General features: G+C 35.9%; 1 protein-coding gene across 2 annotated transcripts in view; it reads left to right on the forward strand.

Moving 5' to 3' along the window:
* CNTN5 (contactin 5) overlaps positions 1 to 23,202 on the forward strand; it is a 1,210,258-nt gene that overhangs the window by 1,172,060 nt on the left and 14,996 nt on the right. For both annotated transcript variants that reach the window (XM_003129801.6, XM_021102337.1), the window contains exons 21-23: positions 3,469 to 3,578; positions 21,421 to 21,607; positions 22,050 to 22,162. In XM_003129801.6, coding sequence (XP_003129849.3) covers positions 3,469 to 3,578; positions 21,421 to 21,607; positions 22,050 to 22,162 — 410 coding nt within the window. The remainder of the gene's footprint in view (positions 1 to 3,468; positions 3,579 to 21,420; positions 21,608 to 22,049; positions 22,163 to 23,202) is intronic.

Raw genomic sequence — 23,202 nt, forward strand, 5'->3', positions numbered from 1 at the left:
ATATGAAATGTTAGATTTAATTAATTTAATACATTATTTGGATAAACAAAATATGACTGAAGACCCACTAGACATTTGTGTGTGTGATCTTTGATCCAGGTGACTTTCTAAAATTCTTTCTAGTTGTGACTTTCCATCATTCAGTTAAAATACAATATCTAAAGAGAACAGCTTGTGGCAACCCAGAGCAGACATTCTATGATCTAGTCAGTTACTCTTGCCTGCAGATCAACTTTTTGATACACATGAAAATGTTACTCAGCTATAAATGATACAAATTGAAACTTGTGGAAGTAAACTGAGGTTACTTTATTTTACATGGTGAAATTTCCAATTCAGATCAGCATGGATCTACTTCTGATGCTGTTTATATCCAGCAATGAAAACAAATTTTAAAAAAAGACTCTTTGATTCTTATTTTATTTACCCTCATTTAATTAGATGCAGCTGTAATATTTAGCCCCCAAGAGTACAAGCTGTGAAATGTCTTCTTGGCTCTAACCCTGATTTAAAAGTCTTAGAGCTTTTAGGAGTTCCATTGTGGCTCAGTGGTTAACGAACCCAACTAGGAACCATGAGGTTGAGGGTTCGATCTTGGCCTTGCTCAGTGGGTTAAGGATCTGGCGTTGCCGAGACTGTGGTGTAGGTTGTAGATGCAGCTCAGATCCCACATTGCTGTGGCTCTGGCATAGGCTGGTGGCTACAGCTCTGATTCGACCCCTAGCCTGGGAACCTCTATATGCCACAGGAGCGGCCCTAGAAATGGCAAAAAAAAAAAAAAAAAAAAAAAAAAAAAAAAAAAGTCTTAGAGCTTTTAAATAGAAATGAGGGCACTGATTTTGGAAATAATTTTCTGAATATTTTCCTCATTTTTAACTTTTTAGAAATGTTCTTCATTCTATTTTAAAAGTATTTAAACTGTAATGCTGCAGAAAGCTGAGAGAGAAATTTCTTTCTCTAGAGGTAAAGAGAAAGGCTCTCACTCAACCACATATTTTGTGCTTCTAAAATTATTTATCCCCCTGAAATCTTTTTTGACAAAGATGTAATTGCCTCAATAATAAAATTGAAAGAAGGCATTTGGCACACAAATCCCTGTGATGCATTCACTTAAAAGATAAGCAAAACTGCTTCCAAAGAGTAAATGATACTCAAAGGATGGCTTTCCTTGGAAATAATCATATCCTAAATCCTGGAGATCAGGTGTACACACTTAAGCACATCAACATTTCTTTTCATTTACTTGGAAAATTTTTAACTGCTATTAAATAGGCAATGAAAAAACTTTTGTTGGACGTCTGCTGAATAGAATTCTAGAATGAAATAAAAGTAGAAGCTTTTCCCAGAATTTTTTTCATCTGGTAAATGTACAAATAATAGGCAATTGGAAAGTGGGATAAGGGAAACCACTGAGGAAAATAAAATAAAAGCTATTCAAGGGTCAGAATGAAAAAAATATAGTTTATACCATGGGAAAATTAATGTCAGCTTCTGTATAAAGAATAACGTGAATTTACCAAAGCACTTTAAATTAACACAAGTATAGAATATAATTTTAATGAAAACTTTATCAAAAGAAAAATCATTGCTTGGTACAAATATGTACCTTTGAAAAGTCTTCTGTGGGCTTCTTTTACAGTAACAAGGGTAGATATTTCTTACTTATATTTTTCAGTTAATAATATATAAAAGCTCTGGAGATATGTGGTAGATATGTGGCCAACTTCCATTAGAAAAGGAAAATAAAAATCTCAGAAAAAAATGTTATAATTCCCTTTATTTTCTAAGATTTAAATATCTTATTTAGAACTCTGCCTTTGCCATATGGTTCCCTCAATCTAAAAAAAAATTTTTTTTTTCAACAGATTCTTCCAAAGTCCTACTAGTAATGTAGGGTTAGAATCAAAGTTTCTACAATTTTTATGGGGTAGGAGTTTTTTTAAATCGACTTTGTACAGATGGGTTGAACTAACGTATGGCCTTTTATTCTGCCATTTCATTTAACGTGTGTTTGTGACATAGTATTTATGATTCAGCAACTTCAAAGCTGAAAATGTTTTGTTCCTCATATAGAGTACAACCTCAAATAAAGTGTACCTCTTGATGGATGCCAGTCAGACATGGTGTATTTGAAAACAAAATAAAACAGTGAGAAAGGTCACTGAGCATAGGAACAAGTGAAAAGGTAGTTTTAAGCAAAAGCACTGAGACCTTTGGGGACTTTTCTTTTTGATCCATACCTGTCTTAAAAGTCAATGCATGCTTTTAAATATCATGATTCATAACACACTCCTTATATAATCATGGAAATGTAGTTTTATGGTTAGAACAACAGCAAAAGAAATCTAATGAAATTTAGATACACATGCCTATGCAGGGTAAGAAATAAAATTTAAAAATATATTATTTTTTGAATGAATGTTTTAAGGGCCAAGCACTGTGCTAAATAAATTATATGTATTATTCCAATTAAAGCTAACCTTGGCATTCCCACTGTGGCTCAACGGGTTAAGAATCCAACATAGTGTCCATGAGGATGCAGGTTCAATCATTGGCTCTGCCCAGTGGGTTAAGGATCCAGCATTGCCACAAGCTGTGAGTTAGGTTGCAGATGCAGCTCAGATTCAAAATTGCTATGGTTGTGGTGTGGACCAAAGCTGCAGCTCCAATTCGACCTCTAGCCCAAGAACTCCATATGCAGCAGGTACAGCCATTAAAAAAAACTAATCTTAAACATTTCTGGAGTTTCCATTGTGGCTCAGTTGTAACAAACCTGACTAGTATCCATGAGGACACAGGTTCAATCCCTGGCCCGGCTCAGTGGGTTGAGGATCCAGTGTTGCTAGTGATCTGAGGTGTAGATTGTAAAACACAGTCAGATCTGGCATTGCTGTGGCTATGGCAGAGACCAGCAGCTGCAGCTCTGACCCCTAGCCCTAGAACTTCCATATGCCTTGGGTGCAGCACTAAAATAAATAAATAAATAAATAAATAAATTATAAGCTAAGTACTGTCAATATGCCCATATAACAGATGATGGAACTGGGGCTCAAGATGTGGTAAAGCATGTTGCCTGAAGGTAAATAATTTTTTGAAGACAAAAATCAACAACAGCAACAAAAAAACACCAGGCCTGACTCCTAGTCCATTCTTTCCATCATTATGCTAAACTAGCAGACAGTTTAAGTCAAACAATTTAACAACCCCAGAAGTGTCCTAGTTAATTCAAGAACAAAGATCTCTGTCTTGCTAGATTTGCTATCTGTTATTGGTAAGTTGCTATGAGACTTGCCTCTAGTGTAGAATCCAAAAGATCATCTTTTTATCTTGTATTTTTCATAACCACCACAGTGCTTCATTTCAAAAATAAGGTAGAAGGAAGTAACAACTGACATATTCAGGTGCAGTGCTTTGGTAGGCATAACTTGTTACCATCATGGTTTATTATTTCCATTTTCCTTCATACAGAACCCAGTGCTGCTCCCACAGATGTCAAGGCTACAAGTGTGTCTGTGTCAGAGATTCTTGTTGCATGGAAACATATTAAAGAGAGTCTAGGAAGACCACAGGGATTTGAGGTATGGACAGAATTATTGAAAATAAGCCTTGTTATTTTTGCTGGCATTGTATTCTCCTGCAGAGATGGTTTGGTGACACTTTGACAGAATTATCTCCTTTTGAAATTTTTCTCTATGGAAAAGAAAATAAGAAATACACTCTTTTACTGATATGTATTATGTTGCTCATTAGCTGGCTTATTTTTCAATATAATAGTTTCCCTAGTACCTACAAAGATTATGTTTTTAAAATATGAAAATAGACATTTAGATAAAAACCAGGAGCTACTGGTGGATATTTGCTATTATTTAATTTATTGGTGATTAAAAATAGTTTTGTGTATTTCCCTCTAATAATTAAATGTATAAAACAAGTTTGCCTACTATACTGTCCATGGTAGGTCTTAACCTCCTGTATTAACTTCTTGAATTTGCTTGAAACTTAACAATCTATACCTATTTATTCAAATAACTTTTTTGTCCCTCAAATATTGATATTTTAAGCATAGTTGTGCCAGCCTTATGATGGTGAACATTTTATAATAATTCTTTGACTTTAATAAAATTTTAGCCTCCACATGGACAAAAGAATTGTGGGCAGTCTGTGAACTTGAATATTTCAAAGAAAACAAAACCCTTCATTCTCATACATCTCCTATCCTTGCCTTTGCCAGTCAGGGATAGGATCAAGGAGGTAATTTATAAAATGCAAAAGAGAATTAGCATCCAACCCAAGATCTTATTTGCCATTAAACTTTTTAATGCTACTTTTCCTCTGTTTCAACGCCCACTAAGAGAAAATCATTTGGATTTTTGAAAAATGATCAAATATAAGACTTGTGTACCAACATGATTTCCAGGCTAAAAAACATGTCTTTCTTCTATTTGAGTTTTCAAATAATCCTGAGAACTATTTGATTAATACACAGCTAGCATTAGATAAAGATGACCATAATCAAGAGTTAATATAATCATTCTAGGAGTTACAGCAAAGATAATTTTTAGGAAACAATTACCTATATAATATCATGGATTTATTTCCACAATCTTACTTCAATTTATAGTTTGGTGATAATTCAATATGTATCTTATGATATGTTTCTTATGAGTGCATGTTTATTAAAGTGTCTTTTCCTCCCTATTGATGCTGCAAGGACCATGTCTGTTTGCCACTGACTCCCAGGACTGGTGGTACTTGACTCAGGACAGCTATGATAGATAATTGTTGAATGAATGAGTACTTGTGCTTCACAAACAGCCCCTTTTGACACCACCGTAGAAAGGTGGGGGGCTGCCCGGCTCCCCTTCAGTGGGCTGGGGTACCATCCCCAAGCTGCTTTGAGTGTTGGCCATTAGTGGTTCTCAGCTTCCCCCCTGGAGAATGGCCCTCCACTGAGGGACTCTGACTTACCTGAAAACATTCATCCCCACAATCAAGCAACCCAGGGTCAATGACTGGCTAATGCTGATGGACTCTGGTCCCTTGCCTTAAGAATGAAATAACTTTATGGTATAGTTTATGATCCAGAGCCGTTATCATGTAATCAGGCCAAGACTAGATTACCTGGGACTATGCTCTTGCTCAGTTCCTTCTCTTCCCCATCTTCTCTTCCTCCTTCCCTTGTCTGCAAGCGCTTTCACAGTAAATCACATCATTCATATCCCTGTCTCAAGTTCTGCTTCAATGGAACCCCAACCTAAACCAACAACATAAGTATAGATCCACCCAAAAAATCAGAACACTTTTAGAAAGCCATAAGGTGTACTGTGGTGTACAGCTGAGTGAAGATCCAAGCTTCTATACCTCAAAGTGGTACTCTCTCACACAGCCTGTCACCATCAACCTTTTTTCTGCCTGATCTAAGAGCATGACATTCACATTCCCACTGTGAATCCCTGTGATAACAGCTTTCTATGAGGTCCTACACAGATCACATAAAGATTTAGATTTGTGCACAATTCTTCTGTTCCTAAATATAAATCATCATTCATTCATTCATTCATTCATTCAACAAATATTTATCAGAAGCCTACTAAGTACCAGATGCCGAGCTGAATGCTAGGGACAAATCCATGAGCAAAATAAAGTCCCTGTCCTTATGAAGGTTATGTTTAGGAGGAAAGGCCAACAACAAGAAAACTAACAAATAAATGTGCTATAGTTTAAATTGATGACAAATGCTGTGCAGAAAAGTAGAACTAAACAAGAAGGTGGAGTGAAATTCTGCTATTAATAGAGGTTTGAGGAATCACCCTTTCTGAAGTTGTGATGTTTAACATGATCAAATGAGAGAGAGAGAAGCAGAGAGTACTGCAAACTCAAAGTCTCTCACATAGGAGTATGCTGGTCTTGTTCAAAGAACAGAACTGGGGTGGTTTTGGTGAAATAGCAGTGAGCAACAGGGAGAGTGGTAGCAGGATGATGGAAAAAAATCACCAGAACAAGAACCAGGTTATATGGGGTCTTGTAAACCACAAAAGGGGTCTAGACTTTATCCTCAGTATGAGGAAAAGCCATATAAATATTATGAATGAAGAGAGTCAAGTCAGGGTCTGACACGTATTTTGAAGTGTCTCTTGGTCTAGAGAATGAAGAATAGACTCTAGAAAGGGCCTCAGGAGGAGCAATGGAAGAAGCAGTCTTTGAACACAGGGGACAATGAGGTTGCTTTGGACTAGAATGGTAGCATAGGAGTTGACAAGAAGACCTTTTAAGATATATTTTGTGTGGAAGTGTGACAGGATTTGATTAGGAATTTGATATGGACTATAAAAAAGAGAGAAGTCAAAGGTAATTTCAGAGCATTGTGACCCAAGGAACTGGGTGAATGATAAATCATTCTCATACCTGAGGAACTCGGAAAGAAGAATACATCTTAAAGAAGAAAATAAAAGATTCTGGTTTGGATGTATTAAATTTAATAAGCCTTTTTATTTCCAAAAAGAGTTGTCAAATAAGTCTTGTTTTCAGAGAAGTTTTGGAGATAAATCTATAACTCGAGGAATCATCAGTGGAGAAGTGTTTTTTATGTATGAGGTAGCTGATATCACTGAGAGTTGATAAAGATGTCTAAAAATTGAGCCCTCTGGTGCCTCACCTTTTGGAACTCAAGAAAAGAAGATATGACCAAAGAAGCTATAGGAGAGTGAAGAAGTCCAGAAGCCAAGAGAAGAATTTTAAGATGGGGTGTTCTACTGAGTCAAATGCTACTAAGAAATTCGGAAAGATGAGGCCTGATGTTGCCTAATAGATATGGCAATGCAGAGGCCCTACTGACCATGGAGGGATCGGCTTTCCAGAATGATGGTGATCAAGGTTTGACTAAAGATCAAGATCAAGATCACTCAAGAGTGTCAGAGCACAAAGTTTTTCATAAATCTATTTCATTCAAAACGATAACTTATCACAAGCAAAAAAGGAAAACCCTTAAGGATATAGGTTAACAGGTATTAAATTCTAGAAAAATCATCACAAAGCCTGCATTTTTTTTTTTTTGTTTCCCCAATACATTTTTTTCCTACTGTACAGCATGGTGACCCAGTTACATATACATGTACACATTCTGTTTTCTTACATTATCGTGCTCCATCATAAGTGACTAGACATAGTTCCCAGTGCTACACAGCAGGATCTCATTGCTAATCCATTCCAAGGGCAATAGTCTGCATCTATTAACCCCAAGGTCCCAATCCATCCCACTCCTTCCCCCTCCCCCTTGGCAACCACAAGTCTCTTTTCCAAGCCCATGATTTTCTTTTTTGTGGAAAGGTTCACTTGTGCCATAGATTGGTTTCCAGATATAAGTGATATCATATGGTATTTGTCTTTTTCTGACTTACTTCAAGACTGCATTTTTAATGAGATTAATACAAATTCTAGCAACTGTTTTTACACATAGAAACAATACAGAATCCATGGGCACCGTAACATTTATACTATTTTATAGTGCATTATAAATTGTAGTGTTAAAAAGATGGCATCTTGTCCCCCCCCAAAAAAAAATATCAGTACCTTGTTAATGGGAAAATCAAAGGTATGCTTTTCTTAATCAGAAAGTAATTAAAATTTTATGTGTGGCCAAATATGACATTCACTGTTATTTTACGGAAAATATATTCAGCAAAGACTATTTTAATATGTACTATCTCATTGCTGTATAGTTACATGTAGATTTAAAAAATAAAAGCGATATAAGTAAAACTTACCAACATCACTCCCATCCTCTTTTTTTGTACTCCCTACCCTTTTAAGAAAAGCTTTACCTTTGCCCTTCACCTTACCCACCCTAGAACTTACTGTTCTCATTGTCTCCTCATCCTTTTAAGTACAGGATCTCCCCAACTAAATATTTCAAAAATGGAGTAACCCCCTAAAACTTAATATTTCATCTCATCACTCTTTCTCTCTCCTCTTTTGATTCCCAACCACAATCCTACTTGTATTTACTAATAAAATAATTTGAGCATGGTGACAACAAAATGAGTTCTGGGGTTTTTTTTTGTTTTTTGTCACTGAAGTCATTGAGACTGGTTTCAGATTTTCTGTACTTGTCATATCAATCCTGTGAGTCATTTTTCTAGTCATAACTGTAGCTTTACCTGCAATATCTAAAAGAGCTATTCACCGTAGAAGCTCCTACCATGTACCATTTTAAAAATAGTGAAGATAGTATTTTTGGCCACTTTTCTTGTTTTTCCTGAATTGAAATATGTGGTTAAGACAGAAAAGGCTCTGCTCTAATGAATAATACTCCATCCTAGTGGTATAAAATACATACACACATATATGCATACATACATATATACATACATAATACAAACAAGTGAGTAATAAACTTAGATAACAGTACACATACAAGTGCAAAGGTAGAAGACACTTGGTTCATTTCAGGAACAGAAGGAAGTGGAACAAATAGGCCCTGATGAGCAGTGGTGTGAGTGGAATTTAAAGTCGTCAGAGTTAGGTAGGCAGACACAAGCTTATGTAGGAATATATAGATTACGAGAAGCCTTTGCATTTTATTTCAAATGCAATGAAATGTCATTAGGGCAATTCTAGGAGGAAAATGACAACTTATTTACATTTTTAAAAACTATCACTCTGATTTCTGTGCAGAATGAAGGGGCAAAGAAAGTAAGGTCACGAGTAGAAGTTAGGAGGTTATTGCAATAATTCATGCAAGAAATGATGATAACTTAGACTAAGGTCATAAAATCAGAGTAGGAGAAAAGTAGACATATTCTACAGGCAGGTCTGATGGATTTACTGACTGATCAGATGTGGGGGGGAAGAGGGCGATGATTTGTACATCATGGCATTGGTAAATGAATAAATAGTGGTTCCATTTACATAATAATATTTTTAAAAGGGAAAAACTGGACAAGGAAGAGACTTGAAAGTGGGAAATAAAGAATTCTCTTGTGACTAAATTAAACTTGAGATGCCTATTGGAAATCTAAGAGGATAAGTCAGATAAGCAATAGGATATGTGAGTTTGGAGTCTAAGTAAGCGATTGAGACTGAAGACATGAAGGCGGCAATCATAGGGGTGCTATTTCAAGCCATTCTGCCACACGAAAGCCCCTAAGGACAGATTTCTAGAAGAGAGAAGAAGAAAGGACAATAGAAAAGGAGAAATGAAAGGAAGGATAAGCTGCGTCCTGGTGCACCCAGCATTTAGAAGTCTAGCTGAAGAAAAGGAATCAAGAAGAATGGCAAGGAGAGATCATTTGGTGGAGGGAAAAATCAGATGTGTGATGTATCGAAGAAATTAAACAAGCTAATCAAACAGAAAGAAATGGTCAACTATGTTGAAGCCTGCTAAGAGATGAAAGAAGAAAGTGGCTGTTGGGTTTAGAGCTTACTGGTGATCTTCAGAAAATGTTCACAATTAAGTAAATGATCAATATCTTTTGTGTTATCAACTTAGTTATTTCAGGTTGTAGACATCACATACCCTTAAGAATACCACTTCTATCTAAATAATGATTAGTGGCAACAGTTTGGGAAGAGAGAACCTCAATTCAGAACTCTCAGACCAGGAACACCTTCATTTGTTGTGGAATCTTGTCTCTTGTCAGGATACCAAGCTGTTTTGATAGAGACTAGAATCATAACTCTCCAGAGTTGTTATCAGAAATGGTTAAGAGTCATGGAGTTCCCACTATGGCTCAGCAGAAACAAATCAGACTGGTATCCATGAGGATGCGAGTTCAATCCCTGGCCACGCTCAGTGGGTTAAGGATCCAGCATTGCCACGAGCTGTACTGTAGGTCGCAGACATGGCTCGAATCTGGTATTGCTGTGCCTATGGCGTAGACCAGCTGCTACAGCTCTGATTCTACCTGTAGCCTGGGAACCCCCATATATGCTGTGGTGTAGCCCTAAAAAGCAAAAAGAAGGAAGGAAGGAAGAAGGAAGGAAGGAAGGAAGGAAGGAAGGAAGGAAGGAACGAAGGAAGGAAGGAAGGAAGGAAGGAACGAAGGAGGGAAGGAAGGAAATGGTAGAGTCAGACTCAATCTCTCCATATATTTTTGTACTAGTCAATAACTATAAGAGAGACTAAGTAACCACTGCAGACAACTATTTTAGCCTCAGACAAAAACAAAACCAGTTAAAAGAAGATGAGAATTTTATATGGGAAATTTCCCTTAATATACCAAGAATAACTAGGAAGGTAAAATGAGACATAAATCATTCCCAAAGCCACATATACACATTTATTTCCTTCTAGGATATGGTTCCTGTCAAATACATACTCAACTGCCATTTTGATATTGACAAACTATAGAATAGATAATGTAGTATTTCCTTTTTAGTCAACTCCTTGCTTTCATTTTATTTATTTTTTATTTTTGGCTACACCTGTGGCATGCAGAAGTTCTCAAGCCATGGATCAAACCCATACCATAGCAGTGACCTGAGCCACAGCAGTAACAATATCAGATCCTTAACCCCCTGAGCTACCAGAGAACTCCCCATAGTGCAGTTTTAACTAGTGGTAACACCTCAATGCACTCTCCTTAATACAAAAGCAAACCTGAACCTATATGTAATTCACTTCATTCTGATCTTTGTATTTTCTCATCTACTAATCTTGGGAGGTTTCCCTTAAGCAAGGGTGTTTAAGGGGAAAGATGGACATCATAAGAGCAGTGAAGTCCTTAAGGCTCTTGTAACCTCATTTGATCCAAGCTCCAAGCACTATGCTGTCCTTCCATTGTTGTCACTCAGACTGCTCCTCGGTTGACTCATAGCCTGATTCTGATTGTGACCTGGAATTGGCCGTCAAATTGGGATCCTGTTTGTCTCTGATCTGACTTTCAGTATGTTTCCTCTGAATCTCATTTATCATTTATTATTCATTTGTTTACCGATTCATGTCATAGTTATTCAATGTCTGTTCTGTTTTGGTGCAGTGCATGGGGTAAAACAATGCAATAAGTACAAATAAGTACAATAGACAGTCTCTGCCCTTATGAAGTTCACAGTCTAGCAAGGGAGCTTATTTCAATTTCCTCCTTTTGTTTTTGTGTTTTTGTTTTCAGCAAGCCCCTGGTAGCTCCTTTTGTTTGATGTCTTTGTTTTGACATTCTTTTCCTGATGTAGCCAAACCTTTAGGGCAGCAGTAAGGATCTCAGTAGGAGACTACCCCTAATACCATCTGTCAATTATCTACCTGCATTTGGCACTTTTGTCCTTTACCAGGAAGCCTCCATTACATCTTAATTAATTTAAGAAATAATGAACCAAGGATTTTGACCTAAACTATATTCATCCACAACTAACTTCCCAATACATTAACAAATTACTTCAAAAGACTTTTGTTATTTTATTTATTTATTTATTTATTTTTGCTTTTTAGGGCCACATGTGTGGCATTTGGAAGTTCCCAAGCTAGGGGTCAAATGGGAGCTGCAGCTGCCCGGGCCTATGCCACATCTCACAGCAACACCAGATCCTTAGCCCAGTGAGTGAGGCCAGGGATCAAACCCACATCTTCATGGATACTTGTCTGGTTTGTTACCACTAAGCAACAATGGGGAGTCCTAACTTTTGTTATTAGGTTAACTAAATTTCCTATCTAATAGAATGGCTAAGTCAATTGACATGGTAGAAATAGCTATAAAGATAGAATCAGAATGATGACAGCCTCTAGCCCACTAGAAAATAAAATGACTTTATGATAAAGGCCTTCAGGAAATTTTAGTAATATTCTTTTTAATTTCTAAGTGGATCTACCCTTGGACATTTCTAAATGTCACAATTAGACTAGATTAAAACTCTGCTATAAAAAGAAAAAAAGTAGTCTTTTCAACAAGTTTCTAAGACTTCCTTCTACAACTCTAGTACTACCTCACAAAAATGACTGAGGAAATAAGGAATATAAAATCACAAATATAGACATCAACCCATCTAATTGTATTTTACAAATATTTGAACAACTTTGTTGACATTCTCTTTAAACCACCCATTTGTGAATTTCAATTACCTACATGGAAGTAGCTTGAGATTTCACGGCTAAAGATACTAACTGCATAAAGCATTGACATTGAGATATGTGAAAATTCTAGCTTGTGACATGCAGCATGATTGAAAATCAGAAATGAACTATATTTATTGAATGCCTTTGATTTATAAGTTACTATGACTACCCCATCTGGATTTCCATCTTTGTCATTGCCCGTGCAAGTAAATTATGAGATTCAGTTTTGAATTTATGAGCCCACCAGCATTAAGTATCCTGTAAATGGTAATTCCTAAATCTTAGAGCAGAGCCTCTCAAACTTCTTCGAGAACACCAGATTTTTACATGCATACAAAATCAGAGCAGATGCCAGTCTAGCAAGAAGAAAAATTAAAGAAAGATAAGGCCAAATTTCATCAGATTTTCCCAATTTGGGAAAAAAGGATACAGGGCATTGTGTGATAATGAAATGTTGGATGATTAATTTTTGTTATTCCTTCACTCATCAAGCATTTATTAAGTATCAGTCACCGGGCTAAGCAGCAAAAATGGAAAAACTGATAAGATCTAGTCCTCATTTTCAAAAAGATGACACTTTAATATTGAGGGAGGTTTATGGGAAATTTATGTAAACAAAGGGCCGAGAGAAAGACATTGGAACAATACAATTCTTGTGTCCATAATTACCCTGGGATTCCTTAGTATCCTGAGCCTTGGTAGAAACCGTGAAGATAAAGCCATGCCAATGTCCTCCATGGACATAAGTTTTTATTTGCATGAGCATATGCACCTGTCCCCAAGTGTTCTCAATTTTCTAAATAAAAGAATAAGTCACTTGTTTTTTACTACATAAAAGAGAAATTTTTAGACATAATATTTTCTTACCAGGTTGTATATTCTGCCTGTAAAACAAATTTCTCCATGATTGTCAAGATTATTGTGCTTGTATTCACTGCTGCTTTTCTGTAAGAGTATTAGCTATGCTTTTTCAATGGCTGGGTTCATTTCAACAATAAATGATAATATATTTTTAGGGCAGGGGGAAAAATACAGTGCCCTCATTCTAATTCCTAACTTTTTCATGTTTATTTTTAAGAAGCATGAAAAGGCAAAACAATTTGTCCCATTTTACAATTCTCACTAACAGGCACCCCTAGCAACTCCTTTTCCCAGGCTATGTTCGGGACTTGCTTGTATTATTTTAGACCTTACAGAGGATATGTAACTCAGAAGTTCATTTTAAACATGTCACTAAAGCCATTTCCACTTATTGATTGCACTGAAAAGATACCAATTGTGTTTTGCTCTATAAAATAAGTTGTATTGGGGATTTCTTAAGGGGAAAAGGGATGAGATTGTTATTGTTTTTTATTTTATGATCTGACTCTAATCATCAGAGCAGAAGGCCAAAAAAAAAAAAAAATAGTCTTCACTGTTGTCTGACAATAACTCATACTAGGCAGATTGCATTTAATTTGTATGGTAGGGATAGGAGGGTATGTGTATGTGTGTGGAAAATGTAATTTCAGACATAAATTAAATGGAGAAAAGAAGCTGAAATGAAACCAGTCACCAAAAGGCTAAAACTAAGGCTGTTTTATTTTCCATATGGTGTGTGGGTAACAGCTGTTTTACAGATTCTCTTTTTTTGTTATGACTATATAAAAATAAGAATGTAAAAAACTAAACAGTGAGAAGAAAATGCTTCTACCCTTTCTTTGCTGAAAGTCTGTGAACTCTGAAAAAAAATCAAATAGCTTTCATGGCGCTATCATTAGATTTCCTTCTTGGGTTGTTTTCATAGACTGGGAAGCTAACTAAAACTCTTTCTGTTTTTCAAAAATCCAGCAGATCAAAAGGAAATTGAAGAAGTAACATTTCAGTTACTTAACTTTTTCCTTTCCCCTATTCTACTGAAAGGCAACACTGTAGAGTTCTTTTAGAAAGCAATGAATAACTCAGTTTATACTGTGTTTCTGTTTCATCTCCTGCTGGAAACATTGCTTCATGGAGAAAATCCTCTAACCCAAACCACTTTACAAATTTTCTTCTACTAAAACTTTTAGATACCATTTTATTTTCAAGAATATTAAAATACCTGCCCAGATATATTGTTTTATCCATACAAAGAATCAAAAGAGTGTGGTTGGTGTCTTTTATCATATTCAGAAGCATTGCCTGTTTTTTCACTCTTTGCCACAAATGTGAATTTACTATGATCTCTACACAGGGTTTTTTTTTTCTTTTCTCATTCTAAACCCATCCAGAGCTCATTATATGCCCATCCACAATCTCACTCTCTGTTATGTAATACACATTTTTACACACAGAGTATCCATGTGAAAAATAAAATAACAAAATAGACATCAACCCATTTAATTTACAAATACTTGGAACATTTTTGTTGGCATTCGCTTGGAATGACTCACATGAGAATTACCAAATTTCAACAAAATCTTCTTTTTGAGAGATAGCTTACCTGACAATATACTTGTGACATAGAGGTCCTAACGCAATGACTGTTGAAGAGGCAGATACAGATGTGGCCTTGCTTCCAATACAAAGAAATGGAAAAATACTATAGTGTTTGAACACGCACAAAAAAAGGAAGCTTTGCAAAGTACATACTTTGAATTAGAAAAAGGCCAACTACTAAATTATTAATAGCTATGTATTTTCAAAAGGCAAGACTGTTTTTTAAATCTATATAACAGAAAAATGCACAAATCGTAAATATTCAGCTCAATGAATTACCATGAAGTGAACATACCTGTGTAACCACAATCAAGGTCATGAAACAAAACAGTACTAAAAACTAGAGACTCATCTTGTGTTTCCTACAGTCCCTATCCTTATTCCTAATTCCCCTCCCCACCCACAACCCCCCAAATAAACCACTATCCTAACTTCTAATTAGTTCGGCAAGTTTTTGGCATCAGACAGGGATTTTTACATCTTGCGTTTTTCACTCAACATTATATTTATCATCCTTCTGTTGTTGAATATTAATGAGAGTTGTTTGGGTCTGTTTTGAGTAGAGCTGACTATACAGAACAATTTTGGTAGAATTATCCACTAGCAATATTAAATTTCCTGATCCGTGATCATTGCATATCCCTCCATTTTTATGTCTTCTTTGATCCTCATCCATAGTGGGCTTGCAAATCTTTTCTTAGATTTATTCCTATTCTATTTTTGATTCTAATCTATAGATTTATAGATCCATCATCTTTGGTTTTACCACTTTTTTAATCTTTGACAATTATTATATACTTAAGCATATTATACAGTTTACCCTGTATAAGGTACTAGGAATGCAGAGTTTTGAAGATGTATAGTTTTAATATAATCTTTGGTTTTAATGTATTTTTCTTTAACTTTGTATTATGAAATATTTACAGATGTGAAATATACAGAAGTGTATACTAACTTTCTACTCAATACTTGCCTTGGCAACAATAGTGAACTAATGAATAATCTATTTTATGTATAACTCCAATTACTCGATCTAGTATTATTTTGAAGAAAATCTCAGCCATTATATCATTTCACCCAACATATTTTGTAATAAACGTCTAAAATATATGCTTTTAAAAATTTCCACTTTTCTGCATCCTAAAGTCATACAGGTTAGAGAATATACTCAGTTTTAAAAAGCACACTCGGGAGTTCCCATGGTCCACAGGCAATGAACCCAGCTAGTATCCATGAGGACATGGGTTCAACCCCTGGTCTTACTCAGGGGGTTAAGGATCCAATGCTGTGGATCCTTTCTTTCTATTTCTTTCCATGAGCTGTGGTGTAGGTCACAGATGAAGCTCAGATCCCATTGCTGTAGCTGTGGCTATGGCATAGGCTGGCAGCTCCAGCTCCAATTGGACCCCTAGCCTGGGAACTACTACATGCCATGGGTTTGGCCCTAAAAATCAAAAAAATTAAATTAACTTTTTTTAAAAAAAGCAAACTCAAAAATCCCACCCAATGCAGGTCTTTAAGGGGGATTTCTCTGCATCACTGCCTACATTTCTACCAGAAGCACCAGCGTTTCTTCCCTGGCAAGAAGAGTTAATCATTTAGCCAAGAATCTAAAAAGTTTGTACTTGGATTTGGGGTCTTACAATTTCTGCAGTTCTCTTACTTCTTGGATTTCCTTCTTAGGTTTCCAGCCTCTCTTTCTTGCGCTAAGTCCTCTGCTACTCTAGCTGGTAAGGCTGCAGTCTCCTGGCACCATAGTCATATTCTCAAACAAAACCCCTACAAACTTGCCTGTCACAGTTTAAGCTTGTCAAAGGTAAATGTTCCTCAAATTTCTGTCTGCTTTTGGATACTTACCAAGATTTTTAAATTCTCATCTTGGCAGGATTTGTATGACCACTCTAAAAAGCCACATTTCTATCATTGCTTTTTAATATTGTTAAGATCTGTGCTATTATTTTCTTCCTATTGATAATTTGTACGTTCTCATCTAATCCTTCCTCTCTTTTGATGACTCTTGATCAAAAGAAATTTACAAATTCTTTGGTCTTTTCAAAGCATTAACTTTGGCTGTATTCCAATATTTAGTTTCTCAATTCATTAAATACTGCTTCCATCTGTCTTATACTCTTCTTTCTAGCTTATTCAGGTTTAAAATGTGCTGTTCTTTTGCAGACTCCTTAAGATGGGCATATCACTGATTTTTGGCTCTCTTTTCTAAAATAGACATTTACAAGTATACATCTTCAAAACTCTACATATAGTACCTTATATAGGGAAAACTGTATAATATGCTGAAGTACATAATAATTTTCAAAGATTAATACTCTTCTACCTAGAAGTATTAACCTTCATATCAAAACATTTGTTCTTTATTTAACTAGTACATATTAAGAGACTATTATGTTTACAACTTATCTTGCAAAACATATTTAAGTACATTAGTTATAATAAAATATTCCAGAATTTTTCTATTCAATATGCTATATTTTAGAACATTTGAGTAAATAAAATGAAGGGAAGAGAACTCACATTTGTAAAAGACCTACATTGAACTATATGTATTAAGAACAAATTCAATTACATTTATAGCCAATTTTTAAAAAATACTTTTTAGATAGCAGTGACAGCTTATGGGAAAAATAAATACAATTTATTCAGTAAATTATATCCATTATTATGTTCCTGCTGCATTTTAAACTTCCTCACCTCATATCTTCTAATCACTGTTGAACTGCCTCATAAATATTCAAAAGTTTAACTAAGCATTGTTTATTTATCTTATTTGATTCATTAAATTTCATCCTTTATACTAAGATTACCTCTGGGCACAAAGCAACTAATATGCATGCAATCTAATAATACTGACTGCCAACATATCTCAGAGTATTGATTGTGAATAACCAATTTAATAACTATACCTAGTGCTAAACTCAGGAGATTAGGAACTCGGAGATCAACTAAATTGAGGCAAGTGGAGACCTTCCTGACAGAAACAAATTCATCATCCATGGGAAATGTAAGTGCCCATATATAGGATTTTGAAATTCTCGATAGAAACACAAGGCTGAACTTAGGTATTACATAAGAGGAATATAAAAGATGATTATAAGCATTGCTAGGGAAAAGATCATAGTGTTTCAAAATTTCTTTGAAGGTGAAGAATCAATCACTAAAGAAGGCAGACTAGTAATGAAACGTCTGCCTCTTTCAGTTTACCTTAGTCCCAACATTTAAGTTTAGCGATAGCAGTGAATTGAATGGAAACAAATAAAATAAGCTTTTCTTAATTTCCCTTACAGTAACCATGAAACCATGAGAAAATAGAGAATCCTTTTTGCAATCACAATGAGAGGTCTGAAACAAAATTTTAGAGGTATTTTCTAAGATTTTCTTTCCTTTTATCTTTGTGCAATGACCCATCTTCAAAATCCCATTTTCTAGGTTCAAGCAAGCAATGAAATAGCCTCTGGCCTCCTTCTCCTGTATCTCTTTCTTCAATGAAACAAACTGTAGTCACGAACATGAAGCTTTGTCTCTCACCTTGAGCTTCAGAGGATTTCTTTGTGTTGCTTGGAGAATATGAGTGGAGGCTTGTACTAACATCCCATAATCTGACATCTGCCTCACAGCATAGGCCACTAGTCAGGGAGACAGAGTCTAGAGATGAATATTTACCCATTCAAATAGACCTTCCATTCATTTTCAGAACACCGTTAAAGATCAATTAGGTAAAAATCTAAGGATGATTAAACAGAAGAAACTTTTAAAAAGGTAACAAATGATAGAAGAAACATCTTTGAAAGAGGAAACAAATGATAAGGATCAGTATGAATTCCTCTACCATAAGAGATTTTCTTATAAATTGGAAGATGATTTTTAAAAATATAATTCTGGGAGTTCCCATTGTGGCACCAACAGAAACAAATCTGACTAATATCCATGAGGATGCAGATCCGATCCATAGCCTCCCTCAGTAGGTCGGGGATCCAGCATTGCCATGAGCTGTGATGTAAATCTCAGACATGGCTGGGAGAAAAACAGGAAAAATATTTAGAGTTTAACATGGTACTTATTTAGCAATTCTAAACTTTTCCTGTTTTTCTCTTTTACCCTCTCCCCCATCAAAAAAAAAGTAAATAATTTTTATTTCACTGTGAAAGTAATAACTCCTCCACCTTTTTAAAAAATAATGCTGGAAAGAGAAATAATGTGTGAACTTTTTAGATTTATCATTAGGTTTTAGCTGGTGCAGCCAGAATTTGTATTTTCTCACAATCAGTTACTTAGGAAACATTTTATCTTCTTTCTACTTGAGATGTTTAATTTTGTGGTAGTTAATGAGAATATTAAACATTCAATATTTAGAAGAACAGAGTTTGTATTAAAATCTGTATTTGTATCAAAATCTCATCTGAAATTTGTTTAATCACACTCAACTCCTTCAAATATGAATATATATTTAATTAACTTAAAATAATCTAGCCAATCAAAGAAAATTGAAACAGAGAACTGGGGATCTGATATGTCACTGGAAAGGAGAGAGATACACATTTGTTCATCCAATATCCAACATCCCATCTAATTTTTTAGTTTTAAAATAGATTTCTTCAGTTAAAAATATGCTCAGAGACCAAGCAAGATAAGTTAGTTATTGGAATTGGGAATAGTGGGTCAAACGTAATATAAAATAAAGTGTTAGAGGATTTCAACTTAAATTTCTGAAGTTCAGTTACTCAGCTGTGTGCCAGTTCAAATCTGTGAGGAGATAAAGATGAGACTAGGAATTTGATTATCTTATTAACTAGATAGATAGATGATAGATAGCTAGATAGATAGATAAGAAATCCTGTGTAGGTGTATGAGGCAGGGTTTAGTTGCAAAGAACCAAATTACTTTAATTAAAGTAAGAGTGTTTTATTATAGATATCAAATAATTTACAAAATTATTAAGTTAAATAACAGACTCCAGACTGATCTTTCAAGAATGACTATTAAACCAGTCTATAGGACCAAGCCACAAAGGAAGACGATAATGTCTTTTAAAAACAGGAAGTCTCCAGCCTCAGTCCTACACTCCACTGCCATGGTTTAGAAGCCACCAAGATCAGGATGGCATCAGAATTCAGGAAGCTTCTGTGACCTGGAGGCCTCTGCTGTTGCTGCCAGTTCCAGAATTCTACTATGTTTGCTATAATTTGCACTGAAACGATGGATGCCTTGTGAGTCATGCATTAATGCTGCCATGATCAGGGGGTGGAGGAGGAAGGGAAAACAATGACTCAATTACTATAACAGCAGGCAAAAAAGCAGAATTGGTGATAGTTCACCCTCCATCTCATTTTTACTTTCAAATATCCATCATGTGCATCTGATTGGCTGAACCTAAAACATATTCAGAGCCCTAACTGCAAGGGCTATAGTTTCCATCTGTCCATCTCTTATGTAAAGGAAAACAGTCTACAATGAGGGAGAAATGGATGTTGAACACTAATGTATCATATCCCTTTGGTTATTCAAAATCCATATACATCCTTTTCCCCATGCAGCAACTCTCCAAAAGCAACAATTAGCAATGACAATGGTCCATACGACACTGTGCAAATATCACTTATACAAATGAAAATGTACTCACCATATCCCTAAGATGGAAAGCCAAGCTGATTTCCATTAGTCAGTCTATCTCCTCTAATGAACTACATTAGAAAGTCACCTACCCACAACACCCTATCACAAGAAAGTAAGGGGGCCCAAGTTATTTAATATTTACATGCAAAACAGTATAAAGAAGAAAAGGCAGCTATTACAGTCTTCGTTTCATAAGGCTGCAGTTACAATTTGTTACCTACTTCTTCCTCTACTCATTTCTATTTCCCTCTGCCTTCAGCTGACATTTAGGCCAGTAGGGACCTTTTAATATGGTATGATGACTCAAATACATTTTTTTTCTCCCTGAGAGATAAGAACCTATAATGACTTTATATGGCCCCAAGGAAGTAGTAGTCCTAGGCAAGCTCCAAATATCTCAAGTTCCAAACAAACTGTCCAAATTTTATAGCATCATCCTTAGCTTAAAGAGAATCTAGAAAATGTGATGTTTGGCTGTCTAGTCTGTAGAGTAGACAAAACACATGCAGGAGGATGATATGGTTGTAGCAATCACTTCTTTGCCACAGTAATTAATTGGAGAAAGAATTGCTCTTCAGCTATTTTTACCATAGTAAATAAGTAGGAGTCGGGGGACTACCTTTTCATGCCTTCATGTGTGGTTAAGTTCTAGTATCTGAATTACACAGAGATAATTAATGAATCTCATAAAGGGATCAAGTTTGGTATAAGACCAGCCACCAAGAACTCATAATCAGGAAAGACCATCTCCATGCATAAACTGTGCTTTGACAAAGAGCTTTTCCTTTCTGCTGCCCTCTCATCTCTAAGCAATACTGTTTGTCTACATTTAGACCATTATAAATGATCATGAGTGTTCTGTCATCTCTTCTCTATTAAACCCATCCAGCTGTGTGATTCACCTTTATGTGGGGCCCAGGAGGAAATATTTCTCATGCCTCTTTCTCAAATAATTCATTAAAACCTCTATGGCTTTGAATGGAAAATGGCTCTGACGACCTATGGAGAAAAAACTTTTTTGATTTCTTTGAATGATTCTTCATGCTACCAGGATCCAAAGTAGCACCTTTTGCTGTTTGCTGAGTATTGCTAAGGTGCTGTAGTTTACATAGATGCAAATCAGGTAGAGATTAAGACTGTGATTTCTACCTCATTAGTAAAACCTCTTAATAGGAGTGATTTCCCAGGGATAAGTTGGAGAAACATCCAAAGGAGAAAAAAAAAAAGTTCAGTAATCCATAATCACAGGGGAAATTTTAACATTAACCTGTCATGTGGTGATTTGTTGACAGATTGGTTATTGGAAAGACATGGAACAAGAAGATGCAGCAGAAACCGTCAAAACTAGGGGGAATGAGTCATCCATCATCCTGACAGGATTAGAAGGAAACACACTCTATCACTTCACAGTGAGGGCTTATAATGGAGCTGGATACGGGCCACCTAGCAGTGAAGTGAGTGCAACCACCAAGAAATCCCGTAAGTGACCTGGGCTTTTTGTTTGTTTCAGACAAAAGGGAAACATCTTTTACCATTTCTGTAAGCCATGTGAGGTACATAATAAGCAGGGTTGAAGAAGAGTTTTGATTCATAGTCTTGCTTCAATGCTCAGATCTGAATTCCAGAACTAGCTCAGAAAATTTTGTATTCACAGTAGACAAAGGTTATCTTCCTGTGAAACAAGGCTAAGTGATTTTGACACAGAAGGGAGATAAAAGAATTCAGGTTCAAAAGCTCAGCAGAATAGCTATTAAAATGACACTCCTGAGCAAAACCCTCCTTATCTGACTCTAGCTGGACGGAAGCTTATGGTGCCAGCCAACTACTGAACACAAGACAAGACTGAAATACTTACAAGGTTTTAAGTGAATTCATGTGTTTAAGACTCCTTGTCCACTCACTTTTACTTTATATTTTGTAGCCCCTAGTCAAGCACCTAACAACCTCAGGTGGGAGCAGCAAGGCTCTCAGCTTTCTCTGGGCTGGGAACCCGTCAGACCATTAGCCAACGAGTCTGAAGTCATGGGCTACAAGGTCAGTGTCTCTTTACTCTCTTGAATAGACACTTATCTTAGAAACTGTTTTTGTGAGGATGTGCAATTTAAAAGGCATAAAAAGACCTATTAACACACCTTTTTTTTTCCCTCAACCATTTCTTTACCTATATTTGGGAAGAACCTTCCTGCAGTGGGGAAGCCAAGGCAATCAAAATCAATTTCAGCCTCACAAGTCACAGGAAGGGCATGGGTAGGAAAAATAACAACAATTTGGATACAGGGTGAAGATGGCTCCATGAAGCAGTGTCAGGATAAGCAGAACTTAGTCTTAGAATTCTCTCCCCAAAGACAAATTGTCCTGGCAGATGGGAAAGACTGGACCGTTTAGATTGAGTAGAAAGACTTTCCATTAGCAAAGAATCATGAAAAGAAAAAAATGCAAGGGTCAGCACAGGGGAGAGGAAAGAGACCATGGAGAGAGATGACAAGCTCCAAAAATAGGTACAACATTTCACTATGGCCATCCTGCTATATGCCAATAAGAGAATTGGAAATATAAAAGCATTTAGACAGTTTGTTTTTGAAAACAACTTTGATTTTAGAAGATCCATGCATTGAATTGGCTGAATTTCAAATTCTTCTTCCATAACATCAGATTCTATCTATCTTAAACTCCATACAAAATTATTAGTTGAATGATATTTCTAGCAGAATTTTAAAATATTTCAATGATAATATTTTTACTGAAAAGCATAATCTAGGTGGCTGTTCAAATATCTGAAATGGTACTACAGTACTTTGTATATAAAGTGCTAAAATTCTTAAGCTAAAACCAAAGAAGTTATAAATGGAATATATATATATATATTAGGGGTCTAATCGGAGCTGTAGATGCCGGCCTACACCAGAGCCACAGCAGCACGGGATCTGAGCCGCGTCTATGACCTACACCACCACTCACAGCAATGCTGGATCCTTAACCCACTGAGCAAGGCCAGAGATGGAACCTGCAACCTCATGGTTCCAGTCAGATTTGTTAACCACTGAGCCACAATGGGAACTCCTAAATGGAATATA

Source organism: Sus scrofa, chromosome 9 (assembly GCF_000003025.6).
Source record: "Sus scrofa isolate TJ Tabasco breed Duroc chromosome 9, Sscrofa11.1, whole genome shotgun sequence".
Classification (NCBI taxonomy): domain Eukaryota; kingdom Metazoa; phylum Chordata; class Mammalia; order Artiodactyla; family Suidae; genus Sus; species Sus scrofa.